This window comes from Phyllostomus hastatus, unplaced genomic scaffold, assembly GCF_019186645.2.
Source record: "Phyllostomus hastatus isolate PE091 unplaced genomic scaffold, TTU_PhHast_1.1 phas_contig_34, whole genome shotgun sequence".
NCBI lineage: Eukaryota > Metazoa > Chordata > Mammalia > Chiroptera > Phyllostomidae > Phyllostomus > Phyllostomus hastatus.
Window position 1 is genome coordinate 63,486,257 of NW_025333857.1, and position 14,874 is coordinate 63,501,130.

At 48.2% G+C, this 14,874-nt stretch overlaps 1 protein-coding gene across 2 annotated transcripts in view; it reads right to left on the bottom strand.

Annotated features, from left to right (window-relative positions):
• ASTN2 (astrotactin 2) overlaps positions 1-14,874 on the bottom strand; it is an 821,211-nt gene that overhangs the window by 639,655 nt on the left and 166,682 nt on the right. For both annotated transcript variants that reach the window (XM_045840430.1, XM_045840429.1), the window contains exon 3: positions 2,761-3,145. In XM_045840430.1, the coding sequence (XP_045696386.1) occupies positions 2,761-3,145 (385 nt within the window). The remainder of the gene's footprint in view (positions 1-2,760; positions 3,146-14,874) is intronic.

Consider the following 14,874-nt stretch of genomic DNA (forward strand, 5'->3'; position numbering starts at 1 on the left):
CACCTGAGGCAACAAAATACAAGTTTTCTCTGAGCTGCTATTGTTAGATGTTCTGCATGCTGCCACATAATTGTCCTCTTCTGTCCAGAAAAGGAGGACCAGGTGCTGGGGACCATAATGCTGCAAGAACAGCCACCAGCAGCCATGTGGCCATGGTTAGGGTGGCCAGCGTCCTACGCAGAGTCAGGAAAAGTGTGCCCACTATTCCCATCCTGCTTTAATCTCTTCCTCTCCTTCCCTCGTGGTGGCTGGGATACAATATTGAACAAAGTGCTTTGTTTGATTTCAAATTGTACTGTATTTTAAAGCCCACTCAGAAGTACACCGGAAAAAATAATTTTGCTCAAACGAAAACAGGTGAGACGATGAAGGCCTGGATTTGCCGGGTGGCTAAGAGCTCTGCTCAAGGGCTTGCAGCCACTGAACCGAAGGGCACAGTGCAAATGAACTCTGCTGTCCCCCACTCTACTTGGCTGCCTGGCAAGGAGGCCTGGGGCTTATTTCTCACGCACCCACCACTCATTCTCTTGGGATTTCTCTTTTGTGCTTCTCAACGCTGGAGCTGAGATTTCAGAAAATAAGGGCCTACCTTTGTTATTGCTTGAATAGGGTTCTGCTTGAAAGAAAATACAAGGGAGAGAGTACCTCACTGAGGAGAAAGGGCCAAGAGCACCTTTGCCTACTTCTCAGGGATTTGTGTTGTGAGCCCTCTGCATCCAGCCCAATTCTGTCTTCTGGGCCGTCTCTGTTGTACAAGACGCAGGTACCTGCACCCCCCACCACACCACCACGACAGCAACACAGACAGGCGTCGCAGGCCACTAAAATACATACAGCAGCTGACATTGCAAAACTGTGTGTGTGTTCTCTTCAAGGAGCACAGGACCTGGATGGCCCCAACTCCCAGTGCACGGGGACCTCTCCATGATGCGAGGTGGGTGGGACAGGTAACTATAGCAAGGCTTCTGGCCAGGAGGCTGAGGCTGGCTGTCAGGGATCTGGGCTCGTAGCTCGGCACCGCCACATCCTTGCTGTGTGACACAGGCCCAGGACCATTCAGGCTTCAGCTTTAGTTTCCTAACACCCATCCCTGTTTTGCTCCCAGGAGGATAACTGCAATGTCAAGGACAGAGGTTCTACTTTCCTCACCTTTACTGCAGTCTCTATGATGGTGTCTGACACAGTGGAACGACTTTGAAGACAGATGGTGTGAATAACAGTACCAGAAGTGTGTACTGAACACTGACTGTGTACCAAACACTTCACGTGTATCGTCTAAGTTTCCTAACCGCACCGAAGGGCTGAATACAGTATCATGCCCCTCCAATGGCAGAGACGTGTACGGCTTGCCCATGGTCTCTGAGCTAGTAAAACCGGACGGTAAACCTAGCTTGTGTATCACTCCGCCTCCGGGGCGCAGACTCTTTATCGCCTTCCAGTTCGGCTAAGGGAGGGTGGGAAGGAAGACGAGGCGGCCAAACGATCATTGTCGGTGACGTGCCTCCCTGACCCACTTTCCCACTTTGAAGACGTTTGGTGTTCTCTGTCTGGAGCACTGTGAAAGCGCGCGTGCGCGCCTGTGTGCGTGTGTTTTGGCTGGGGGCGGGGAGATCATAAAAAGATGCATCTGAGAGGAAAGGTCTTAGGAGCAGAGGAGGAAAATGCAGAGCTCAGAGGCCCGGGGCTGGGTCAGGCAGTAAGGATCCTCTTGGCTCACGGAGAAGAGGGAGTCAGGGTCAGGACCAAGACCTCCAGGCCAACCTTTCACCCACCATGACCATCAGCAGCACAAAGACAATGTGGAGAAAAAGCTGAACGGTACCTTTGTAGCATTTATCTGGAGAAAAACAGCCAAATCCCATCTATAAACAAACTGGAGCCAGAGACACTTAATAAAGACAAGTGTGAACACTTGTGTGTGTGTCCAAATCATTAACTGTCTTCCAACAGACTCAATAAACGTGTCATTACAATAGCACATATGAAAAAGATTTAGAGGTCTTTATCATCAAAAACTCCAGCGCGAGCCAGGAATAGCTGCAAAATATAAATGTGATCTCGGGCTGCATCAACAGAAGCATGAGAGCTGGCAGGAGGGAGGTGAGAGCCCCACTGCATCCTGCGTGGGAGCGCCCCCACCTTGAGGAAGAGGAGTGTCCCTTTTGGTGTTATGCTCCAAGAAACACAGGATTAGACTCTCCATCTAGGGGACAGTGACCAAAATGATAAAACATCTGGAAAAGACATCGCGTGGGACAAGCTGAAGAAACTGGGATTAGATTCATGTCCAGAAGGTACAAGGTGCCTTTTTCTCTGTTGGCAAATTTTCCAGCATGTGCCTTGGAGAAGGGAGATAAGATTTACTTTCTCTGTGGATGTGCAGGGCCAGGGAAACACATTTCAACTCAATATAAGAAAAAAGCTTTCTAATTGTAGCATCTGGAAATGAGATGAGCTTTCTCCTGAGTAGTGAGAAGGCCATCAAAGGAAGTAATCAAGAGATACCTGAGAGATGTGGGACTATGTAACTTCGGATGCCCTTCAAAACTCCAATTGCAGTAACACTGACTCTCTTATTTCTCCCTTCACTAGTGAAGAACCAGAGAAGACAAACTCTGATAACACAACAAAAGTTGGCCATCGATCCAAACTGGCTTAGCCCAGAAGACAACAGCAGCGTCCCCAACCTCCCTGCTCCTACGCCTCTTCCCAGCTCCCCAAAATACCCCTGGAAGGCGGGATACAACACGGAGGACTCACCTTTCTTCTCAAAGTCCCCTTTCTCTTCCCCTGGCCGGCCCAGGCTGTCCAGGGTGTGGGTCCCCTGGCTGCCAAACTCATCCTCGCGAGAGACGTGATTGGCCCGCCGGGGTGGGTCCTCATCCTCTTCATAGTCATAATCATCCAGGATGGGGGTCTCCCGAATGGGCACGCCGATGACGGAATTATGCGCCTGCAGCCGGGAGGAGCGGAAGCTTTCCCGGGCCTGGGGACCCAGCAGCACCGACGGGATGTAGTGGATCTCGTGAGTGGCTTCCGTGCTCGCGCTCTTCTGGGGGATGCGACGACGCTTCTGCCAGCGCCGCTGGGCGTACAGTGCCACGGTGAACACCAGCAGCAGCAGCAGCAGCGCGATGAGGCCACCCTGGAGCAGGAGGGAAGAAGGACAGCAAATGGGCCCCTGTTCTTTGGCCGAGAGTGCCAGAGGGGCTCCTCTCCTCCGCCACACTTAGCCCAGACCCCTGGCTTTGGCTCAGAGAGCCCCAGGAACCACCAGTCAGGGTTTGGAAGCCGGAGGAACACTGTCTCCCAACCTGGCTTTCTCACCAATAAACTGTATGACCTTGGGCAAACAACTTGACTTCTCTGAGCATGGCTTGTTGCATGTATGAGTATGAGTGAGACGCCCTGCCCTTCCCTCTTCACACGGCTGCCATAAGGAGCACATGAGACGGGTAATGGTCCTGCCGGTCAGGGCTGTGGCTTCACACCAGGGAGCACCTGAGCCCCCACACTGCCTCCAAGCAGCGGAATGGCCCCAGGACGTTTGCTCGCACTTTCTGAGCCTTGCTTTCCCATTTCCACACTGAGTCCGTGGAGAGCTCAAGAGACAGCCTTTCTTCCATCCTGCTGCAAATGTAAGAGCATTATTAAGTCAAACAGAACGTCATTTCCTTCATTATCAGAAATGATATATTTTAATATTTGATTCACAACAAGGGGTAGGGCTTCTTTCATTAGAAATTTAAGGCAAACTAAAGAGGTTTTTTTAAAAGAATTTATTTATTTATTTTTAGAAAAAGGGGAGGGGAGGGAGAAAGAGAGGCAGAGAAACACTGATGTAGGAGAAATATCAATCGGCTTGCCTCTCATACATGCCTCGTCCGGCAACTGAGCCTGCAGCCCAGGCATGTGCCCTGACAGGGACTCAAGCCAGTGACCTTTCGCTTTACAGAATGATGACCAACCAACTGAGCCACACCAGTCAGGGCAAGTTCATTTTTCTTTAACACGGCTAACTGGTAAGAATTGGATTGAGTCTGCATGCCATACATTACATTGGAGTAGGCTGAAGTATTTATATTATAACACATCTTATGTGGTTCAGGAGATTCACTAAATACCCCACTCTGTGAGCTGCTTTAAAGGGCCAGGACATTATCTGCAAAACGTGCCTGGGTTTCCCACAGCACCTGTCCAGCGCTTGAGGTGAACAGTTTGCATCTCCCCAGCCTCCGCTCATTCACCAGAAACATATCCCATGAAAGGGATACTCACTCTCAGTCATCCTGCTTTTCTTTATAATACACGGTGCTCTCTGTCTGGGAGACTGGAGGCTCCCTTGCTGAGTCCCTGCTGGGTGTTTCTGCAAGTCCACGCAGCGGGAAAGGCTCACTCTGTGTTGTATGGGTCAGAGGCATGCAGAAACCGAGACTCGGAAACTCAGGTGCTGAGTAGCGGACTGAGGTCTGAATCTCAGTTTCATTTGTGTGTGTTTGGTTTGGTATTGCTTTTTAGCCATAAGTCCTGTATTCTTTCAACCACACCCATGTGGCTGATTGCTCTTCCTTGACTATGATCTCATTGAAGGCAAGGACATTTTCTAATAACTTACCTATATAACATCTAACAGAGATGACGGACATTAGCCCTGGATGCATCATATTGGGGTGGGGGACGGGGAAGATGAATGCTGTTCAGAACACCTGTTTAAGCCAAGAAAAACATTACTCACTGAAATGGCTCGGCTATCCTGCTGACCGCATTGGAAATCCATTGTGTTATTTTTCCAAGGCCCTCAGCTCACTAAGCTAGAATTCATCACCTCCATCGGGGGTGGGGAGTGGGTGGGTAAGTGGGCTAATAGGTGACCAGGTGGCAGGTATGCCTAATAGCGGTGCCTTGACTTTGACCGTGAAACCCCAGGAAGGTTTCTCTGGATGCCAGAACTTAAAAATAGATACACAAACCAAACAAAGATGTAAGTATGTGTTTCTCTATGTATGTGTGTGCAACATGTCAAAAATGTAAAATGTATGTACAGCTTATCACCTCTGGAGCCCTAAAAAAACAAGAACAGATCCTTTTTCCCTCCACAGATCATGATTGTTCTGTGTCTAGAAATCACAAATGACATGACATTAGTTGTCGGGTTTCTTACATCAGAGATAAGAAAGGAAGAGACGTAGTGAGGAGGAGTGAGAAGGAAAGCTAACAGGAAAGGAGAGTAAAGCAAGAAAGGATGTAGGAAAAACCCTAACACTTGGTAAAAAAAATAGCAGCCTTTCTCCTTACTATTACTTCATGTTATTTTATCTTATCTTAAAGATTTAAAGGCAGTCATATGTGACAGAGTTTTGCATTTCTATGGTATAAATAGAATGTGGAAAAGGTGGTTCAGAGAGGGTAAGTAACTTGCTTGAAGTCACACACAATTTGATCCTAGTTCCAACTGGTGCAAAAAGCCGGGATGTGGTAATGCAGGGATCTGAACCCAGCTCTTTGCTGCACAGCCACTGGCTGTTTTACAGCCCAGTGGTTCACAGACACTTCGGGGTGGGAGGGAAAAGATGCTCAGGGTGCAGGAATAGAGAGAATGTCCTGAGAAGGGAAAAGGAAAAGATTATTTTCAAATCCAGGATTCAATGGGCACATCTTGAGGCTGCGTATTCAGAGAAACTTTGATTTTGGTTCACTGATGCCTCTGGGGAAGTCTCCTGGACCGATTCAGCCCTCTCTCTTCTCACTTTTGGGGGCTTCACTCACTATAAGGGTCAGATCCTGTCTGGTCCAGAGTCCTTCACACCCAGCCCCTTGTGCACACCGCAATTATGGGTGTCTGACACTGGGGTCAGATCCCGGGACCAACAATGACCTGGGAGAGATGAGGCCTAATCAAACAGTCCACCTGCAGCAATGGCCCCTCCCGACCCATCACGTCCCCAACACCCTCCCTCGTCACCCCTGCAGTCCTGGATCAGCTTTGAGCTTTCTCACTGTGTGATCACAAATTTCCCAGCTTCCCTTGTGCATCTTCAGTCCACTCATCTGTACATTGCAATGGATAATACTTGGAATAGTAGAGCAAACAATTATGAGTGAAGGTTTGGGGTCAGACAGCCTTCTTTAAAATCTCATGCTGCCAACGTATAAGCTGGGTGATCTCGGACAATGGATTGAATCTCTTTGAATCACAGTATTCTCATTCATAAAACTGGGTCGAAAACGTGCTTACAGAGGGAGCTGAGAAGTGAGATCGTGGATGTGGAGTGCCTGGAACATGGAAAACAGGTCACAAACTGACCCATGCAACCCCTCTGCAGGTCGATGTGCAGATCAAACCCAAACACGCGTCCATGGCCCTTACAACCTAAAGGGTGCTGCTCAAAAGCCAAGGAGCTCAAGAGAACCATTTGGCCACCTCTGCTCTGGTGGGACATTGGATCCAGAGGAAGCAGATGAGTAACCAGGTTCACAAAGACACTGTGATCTGTGTTCACCTGGGTTGGCTCAGGTGGTTCCATTCCTGCACAGCTGTCCCCATTCTGTGTGGACTTCCTTCTCCCACAACAAGCAAACAGAACAGCAGGAGCCATGGCTGGGAAGGTGAGCAGGACCAGAGCTGCTTAGTCTACACGCCAGAAGCAAACACAGGCCCTGGTGGAGGAGAAAACGCTGCAGGGTGAGCAGGGAGCGGAGGAGGCAGAAGAGGATGTAGGCAGAGGGCTGTGCATTTTTAGGAAGCATGTTACGAAGAGGACAAGGCTCCAGAGGTGGCAAGCTGAGGCCCTGCTGGCCTCAGAGACGACCTAGTGCCAAATTCGATTTGGACTGTGTTGGAGAAGTGGCAGCAAGTTCCATAAATAAAAATGCCAGCCTGGGAGTTAGGGGTCGGTTTCTGCGAGACTGCCAGCAGTACTGGTCTGGGCTGATGAGTCTGAATTTCACTAAGCTGCAGGCAGAAAGTGGAAAAGACAGGATGGGAGAAGGAATGCATGTCCCCATGGCTTCTGGAATCTAGAGCGGGATCAGCCTGCTCCTCTTGTTCCGTTGCTGACAGTGAGTCTCAGATGCCCCAGTGGAGACAGACAAGGGGACAGGTATGTGATGTCAGGGGCGGAGTGTGTGATGGGACACAGAAGCCAACATGGGACTCTTGGCTTCCCTGCCTCCTGTTGGCTGAGTGAAGCAAGCTGGCTACGGAGTTTTACCTCCTTGGGCTGCAACAGGCTCACCTATAAAGTGTGCTGACTGTTCCCAATGGGACCGGTTATGCCAAGGACGAAACAAGACAATAAAAGTTCTGGCACCACCCAAGTCAACGAACTCCAGCCTCCTCACTTCAGCCTCTCTATTCCTCTTTCTGAAACGAAACTGTTGTGCAGACACACACCCTTGTTTAAAACCCTTTCGTGGGTCCCTATGGCCCTCAGAATAATGTCTAGATCCCTAGCCTGGCATTCAAGGCCTTTCATGACTAGAGGCCTGCTTCCTTCTCACGCCTCAGCTTGGCACAAGCACCAACAGATACCCTGTCCCAGAGCCACAGCGAGTGACTAGGGTCCGCCAAAGCGTGATGCTCTGAGCTCTTTCACGCTGGCTGCTCCCTCAGCCCAGAGCCTCCCTCACTCACTCCCTGCGGTGGTCTGAACAATGACCCGCAATGTTTGTATCTACCCGCAACCTCATTTGGTGGGAGAGAGAAAGTGATCTCATTTGGAAACAGGATCTTTGCAGTTGTCCCGGTTAAAATGAAGTCATACTGGATGGGGTGGGCCCCAAATGTAGTGACTGGTGTCCTTAGAACAAGAGGAAAGGACACACACACACACACACACACACACACAAGGCCATGTGAAGGTGGAGACAGGGATGGGAGCGATGCATCTAGCAGCCGAGAGACATGAAGGATCGCCAGCAACCATTGGAAGACACTGGGAGGCATGAGGCAGACTTTCCCTCAGAGCTTCCAGAGTAAGCAAACCTGGCTGACTTCTTGAGTTTGGACTTCGGGCCTCCTGAACCATAAGAGAACACATTGCCAGTGTTTGAAACCCCCCGATGTGTGGTCATTGGTTGGGATGGCAGCCCTGGACACTAACATACATGACTCCTCTTCACTGGCTCACCTCTACTCACCCAGCCATCTCTCAGTGTGGGAATCACTTCCTTGGGATGCCTCTGCTTCTCCAAGCCAGGGCGGTGCTGTGCTCTCCTCTCAAACTCCCATGGGTGTCAGTAATCTGGCTGTACAGCCTCAATCCAGCCATCTGGTTGACCAATTTCCCATGCTAGGTCCTGAGCCGCCACTTACCCTACCAATTACCTCGCCTCAGAGGCAGTGCTTGCCCCAGAGACAGTGCTTAATAAACACCTAGAAGCCTAAACATCTGGCCAGATGTGAATCCCTCCAGTGGCACATGCTGCCGCAGTCCCTGCATCAGCTCTGACCGCAACATCCACAGGGCACCTGATCAAACCTTGCAGGACCCTCTTTGCTACTCTGCCTTTGTCTGGGTGCTGGAGCCTCCAGCTGGTTTCTGTACATACAGTCACAAACACTGGAAATTATGGAACGGTAGAAAATAAACAGCACCCCAAATCACCCCACCGAGAGAGCCCTCTGAAAATCAGAACTGCATTCAGCCTGGACCCATTTTAATCTATTTTTCACGTTCTATCCAGGCATGAGAGAAGAAGCCAGAGAAAGGGAAGAAAGGGATAATGTGAGAAATGCTTTATTTGACAATGTGTCATTTGGAAACTGATTATTTTTGTCTGTGGCCTTTTTAATATTCCCCCACAACGGCCGAGCTGCAAGGGGATTTGGTATTCTAAGACTGGATTTATAATACTCTGTTCAGCAGTGATAAGAACACGGGCCTTTAATCCTCAGAGCTGTGAACATGCATATTCTCCCAAGTAATGTCCTTCTCTTCTCGCCACTTACGTCTGGCCCTGACAGCCAGCCCCAGGATAACTGGGGACTATTGATGCTCTGGGCATCCCCTGGCCATCTGCAGAGTGACAGAGCTCGTAGGGAAAGGGGCTGGGCCTTCAAGCTCCCCGGGAAGTCTCTTTTCAGGCCTCAGTCTGTGTGTATGCAAGAGGGATTATTCAGAATATAGTCCTAACCCTTGGTGTTACAGATAAGGAAACTGAGGTTCAAAGAGAAATGACCTGACCAAGTTTACAGAACATCCTAAAAAGGCATTGGAGGCAGAATATGGGGTCAGTGCCCCCCTAAGGATCTGAGAAATCCACCACCTCCTTCTTCTCTCTACCCTAAGGCTGGTTTAAGTCTGGTTGCCATTGCCTTTCATGGTGATAATTTTAATGCACTCTGGACCTCCCAGGCTTTGCACCCCCTGCCGCATGGTCTGCAGTCCAACTTCCCTACCATAACTGAGGCACAACTGGGAACAAAGCCTCTTCCCATCAACTTAGCTGGGGAGTCCTGCAGTTTCACAGCTTCGGTTACTGTCAATCAGGCTTCTACTTTGTGGATAACCTAGGCTCAAAACTCATGCTTCTGTGATTCTCTACTCAAAATGTATGCTTCCCCCATCCATGCTACCAACTGTACTGAGTGCCTACAACAGAGTAGGCACAGTGCTAAATATCCAAGCACATTGGCACTCACTGCTCCACAGAGTGTCCTGAGATGTTGCTCATGCCTTTTCCTGTGCCTGGAATGCTGCCTACATGGTTATTCCTCACTCCCACATCTGCATGTCCAAACGCCACCCAGACTTCACAACTAACTTCAATGCAGCCTCCCTGGCGAGCTCTTCTGGGATCTCCCCTCTCCGGGCTCAGCCAGAAGGAACTTCTCACCTTCTGAATGTCCACAGTGATTCATCTTAACACTTAGTTCAGGAACTTTAGCATTTTCTACCTTTAAATAGAGTTACAGATGCTCATTATATAGTTCCCCTACTGGCTAGATTATACCCATTTTAGAGATGACAAAGTGGAGGCTCAGAAGATAAGCTTTCTTGCAAGCACAGAATGAGGTGGTGAATGTATGGGCGGGCAGCTCCTTGCAGCTGGAGCGGTTTCCAGGAAACGGAAGGTTTACTCAGGGACTGGAAATGCACCCAGGAGCCTGAGGGAGCTGCAGGAGAAGGAGATGGGACATGGGTCAGAGCTGGACAGCAAACGGCATGGCCCGTCTTTAGGCAAAGGTATCAAGATCATATTGGATGTGTGTGGTGGAGAGACTGGAGAGAAGGAGCTGGTTGAGGTAGGTGTTAATAGGGTAGGACAGCAGTTCCTAACTGGGGACAACTTTGTCCCCCAGGAGACGTTTGGTAGTGAAGACATTTGTGGTTGTCAAGTGAGGGAGAGCATTTGGTGGGTAGAGAATCTGCAAACATCCTACATGCGCAGGACAGTTCCGCAGGACAAAGAATCACCCGGCCCCCACTGCCAACAGTGCAAGGAGGGGTGATGGGACTTGAACTGTGGGCAGCTGAAGCTGGCAGTTAGCTAATGGAGTAGAAATGACAGAGACACCACGGGGTGAGAAGACTTGATTTCGACTGGCAGGCAAGGGCCAACAATGACAACGAGGTATGGGTTCTGTCACTGGGTTAGGAAGGAGTCTACCTCTTTGTTAATTTTTCCTAGGTAAGCTCCCAGAAGGTTAGGAAAGACCCTAGCACATAATAAATGTAGTGGTAAGTTTACACGTGTGAACAAGTAGGAGAACATAAATATAGTACAACAGATAAAGTTTGTACATACGCAATCTAAGTGTGCATACAGTCACGTGTATAAAATATACTCACACCTATCCTTCTATGTCTATAGTTATCTATATTAATCAATAGGCATCTCTCTGCCTCTAGACAGACATAAGGTGACCTATTTAATAAGGTCCCACTACAGAATGTGAAACATTTTTCTTTTAAACTAATCATCTACTTATAATGTATCTATTAGAGATACTATTTTATTTCCCAGGATAATGCCAAGGAAATAATGTGAAAACTCAGTGGTTCTTTGGAACATATTCATTCCCCACCCAGATCGATCTTCCTTAATCATCCGTAGGTCAGATCTGAACGGGGGCCAAATCCTGGGGGATCGCTCTGAATCCTAGAGTGATTTATCAAGGAGAAGGGAGCTAATGAAGATGGGGATGGCGGTGCCTGCCCATGAGTCAGACAGACATGGGTTCGAGCCCTGGCTCTCCAACGTTTCAGTTGTGTGTCTCTCGGTACCTCGCTTGAGTTTCCTCACTTTTCACATCTGTAAATTGGGTCCCTGGCTCCTAATTGAGAGGGTTTGGGCTAGATTTAATGCGACCACATTATGGAACACATTTAGCATAGTGGTTTACAAGTAGTGCACCTCAGGGGATATTAACGTCTTTATTGATGTAAGATCTTGTTTCCTGAAAAATTATACACACAGTAGTGGTAAGGCCACCAATTCCCTTCCATAGTAGTATGAGATATTCTGTGTACAGTTTCCCAGCTTCATTCTCATGTTCACTCCTACTGGTCTCCTACCTGACCATGTCCTTTCCCCTCCCGGGGGGCAGTGGGTGAGACTGGATGGTTCGTAACAATCATTCCAGCTCCAATATTCTAGGTGAGAAAGGCAAAGGCAAACATGGAAGCACTTTTGGACAGGTGACATATATATATATATTCTTAAGACATCCTGCCTAGTGGTATAGCTGTATATGCATGTACTTACAGCAGTCAAACATCCTGTATCCCTCACACCACCTCACACATCATCTCTGCTTCTGCTCAGGCTGCTCACTCTGCCTGAACCTCAGCTCTTGGGTCATGAGTTCTCCACAAGCCTCTCTAAAAGCCGCTCTCCCCAGCTGGGTTAAGAATCCACCTGCCGGGCCCCTCAGTGATGCATGCTTCCATCTGCCAACCACCCTCCCATCACCCCGAGCGCCCCTGGAGGGCACCCGCGCCCAGCTCTGTGTATCTGCGCTGTAGCTCAGTGCCTGACAATGACAGCCCTCATTATGCATTTATTGCATGTCGACACCGAGAGGCAGTGAAGGGACGGGCAGGGTTTTATTTATTCCCCAACACATTTGAATGGTACACAGTATATAGTAGATCCTCAATTGCTTGTTGAAGGAGTTAATAAATAAATGCCTCTCTGAAGGCAGGTGACTGAAATATACCTCCATCTGTTTGGCGATTCTCCACGTGTGTGAGAGAGCGCTGGAGATAATTCACAGGAGCCACTTAGCACAAATCAGTACCCCACACCACATCCTCAGGCGGCCCCCCAAGTCCTGTCTGAAATCCCACTCCGAAGGATGGACAAATGAAGGCAGAGGGTGGGAGAAAGCATTTTTGATGGGACTGGTTTTCTTCCTCTTCTTTGAGTCATGAAGATAAACAGATGAACCCAGGTGACCATGGAACAGCTTTGCACTCATTCATTGATTCATTCATTTGCCAGGTTAAGGCAAATGGCAGGGAGCAGAGAGACGCGGTTTCAAGTTCTTCTCCGCCACCCAGAGGGGTGACCTTGGAAAATCCTCCCTGTGAGGCTCAGTGTTCACAGGTCCAACATGGGAATACCGCCCTTCACCAAAAGGGATGCTGTGTGGATTAGGTAAGATGATGTATGGAAGATGGGAATTTACATGAAGGAATACTACCTGGCCATAAAAAAAAGAAAATTTCACCCTTTGCAACTGTATGGCTGGACCTGGAGAACATTATGCTAAGTGAAATAAGCCAGTCAGAGAAAGACAAATGCCGTATGATCTCACTCATATGTGGAATCTGATGAACAAACTGAACTAACACGGGAAATGGGGACAGACTCATAGATGGAGAACAGACGACACCTATGGGAGGGCGGTTAGAGGGTGGAGGAATTGAGCAAAAAGGAAAAAGGATGTGGACACGGACAACAGTGTGGTGACTGCAGGGGGCCAGGAAGGGGGTATAAGGGGACTAAATGGTAATGGAAAAAATACAATAAAAATAGAAAATAACTTAATTTTTTTAAAATAGAGTTTAGGATTTTTTTTTAAAGATTTTATTTATTTATTTCTTAGAGAGGGAAGGGAGGGAGAAAGAGAGAGAGAGAGAGAAACATCAATGTGCTGTTGCTGGGGGCCATGGCCTGCAACCCAAGCATGTACCCTAACTGGGAATCGAACCTGTGACACTTTGGTTTGCAGTCTGCACTCAATCCACTGAGCTACGCCAGCCAGGGCTAATAACTTAATTTTTTAAAAAAGAAAAAAGGTAAAATATATCATGCAGCCCTTGACCTACAGAAAGCATTCAATACAGGGTAGTAACTGTTTAGATTGTTCCTGCTATTACTGTAACACCTCGACCTGGTGCCAAACCTTCTGCCTGAATTTAGGAACACACAGATAAGGCTTAGAAGAGCTCCACCTTAATTTGGGGAAATAGATAAGCAAGCAGATAATTACTGTAATGCACAGTTCAATAAGTTCTATGCTGGAGGGAAACACAGTAAGAAGAAGAGTTTCCTATAGCCTTTAAGTGCAAAACAGAGAGGAAGAGGGAATAAAAATGACTTCTTTACAATTTCAATTATAGTCAAGTTCAAAGGTCGGGGAGTACTGAGTTGGCCCATCCAACCAAGTATACTCATATCCAAAATTTGACAGAAAGACCAGATCACCAACTCAATAGCACCGTGGTTGATGATGCAGGCTCTGGAACTGACAACCCTGGGTTCCAGTAGCGATGCTGGCACTGACCCTTTGGGTGGGTCATTGCATTTTACTAAGACTAGAGAAAAAGCTGGAGGCCACATAGGGCCAATACTTAACACATGCAAAATAACTTTCATACAGGCATGGGGCTTCCCAGGTGAGCTGGCTTCTTTATACATCATAGGTGAGGGAAGGAAGTTTGGTGTGGGGGCAGGCCCAGGAGTGCTGGTCTACCACCGAGACAGAGTCTTGCCTGGGAAGACTTCCTTTGACCCCCTGGGGACAGTGCCCTGACCCTGGTCTCCAGCACAGGAACCCCATCTCTTTTCCTTGCTTTAACTTTCTTTGTAGTATATAAATACCTCCCCCTGCTGTTATGTTTTCCATTAATGAGCTAATTTTGTTTATGCCTCTAATAAAAGAGAACTTCCATAAGGTGAGACCTCTGTTTTGATTATTATTCTATTGCAACAAAATAATGTAGTGCTTTGTTTGTGATTACTAAATGGTCTTTGGATGGATGGATAGATGGATGGATAGATGGATGGATGGATGGATGGATGGATAAATGAGTGGATACACCTCCCCCAAATGGCCTAGTAACCCCTAAAGGGGGCTGGGGTTGAATAATCTCTGAGTCCTGCCCCAGGACAGAAAGATACTTAATTTAAAAAATAGATAAAACATTGCTGTTAGTTGTTTTCTAGGGCAGGGGAAGGAAGACTGGTTTTAAGGGGTAATTAAGAGGCAAATATGACAACTGTCTGGCTACTTCTGCCTGCTTTGGGAGAAGTTGGTCTGGATTCCAGGCTTATTTAATCATCTATTTACTTATGAATTCTCAGGAGATAGTGAACTAGAAAGCAGAAAGGTGAGGCGCTGTCAGCACCAACTGTTCATGCACAACCACCGTTCACGGAGAGCACGCTGACAGCTACGTGTCTTCACTACTCCTCGTCCCCACCTGGATGGAAATCATGAGCTCTCAGTGAACGGAGGCATCTACAACCTAGCTCGAACAGCACTGGATTTGGGTTCAAGTCCTGGCTGTCACAGATTCACTTGGGCCACCCCTTTACCTTTCCAAGCCTTCGTTTCCACACCTTTAAAAAACCACGATAACAGGTTCCATTTCCTCTTTCTTCAAAACCCCCACTGAGAATCATGTTTATGAAAGAACTTTC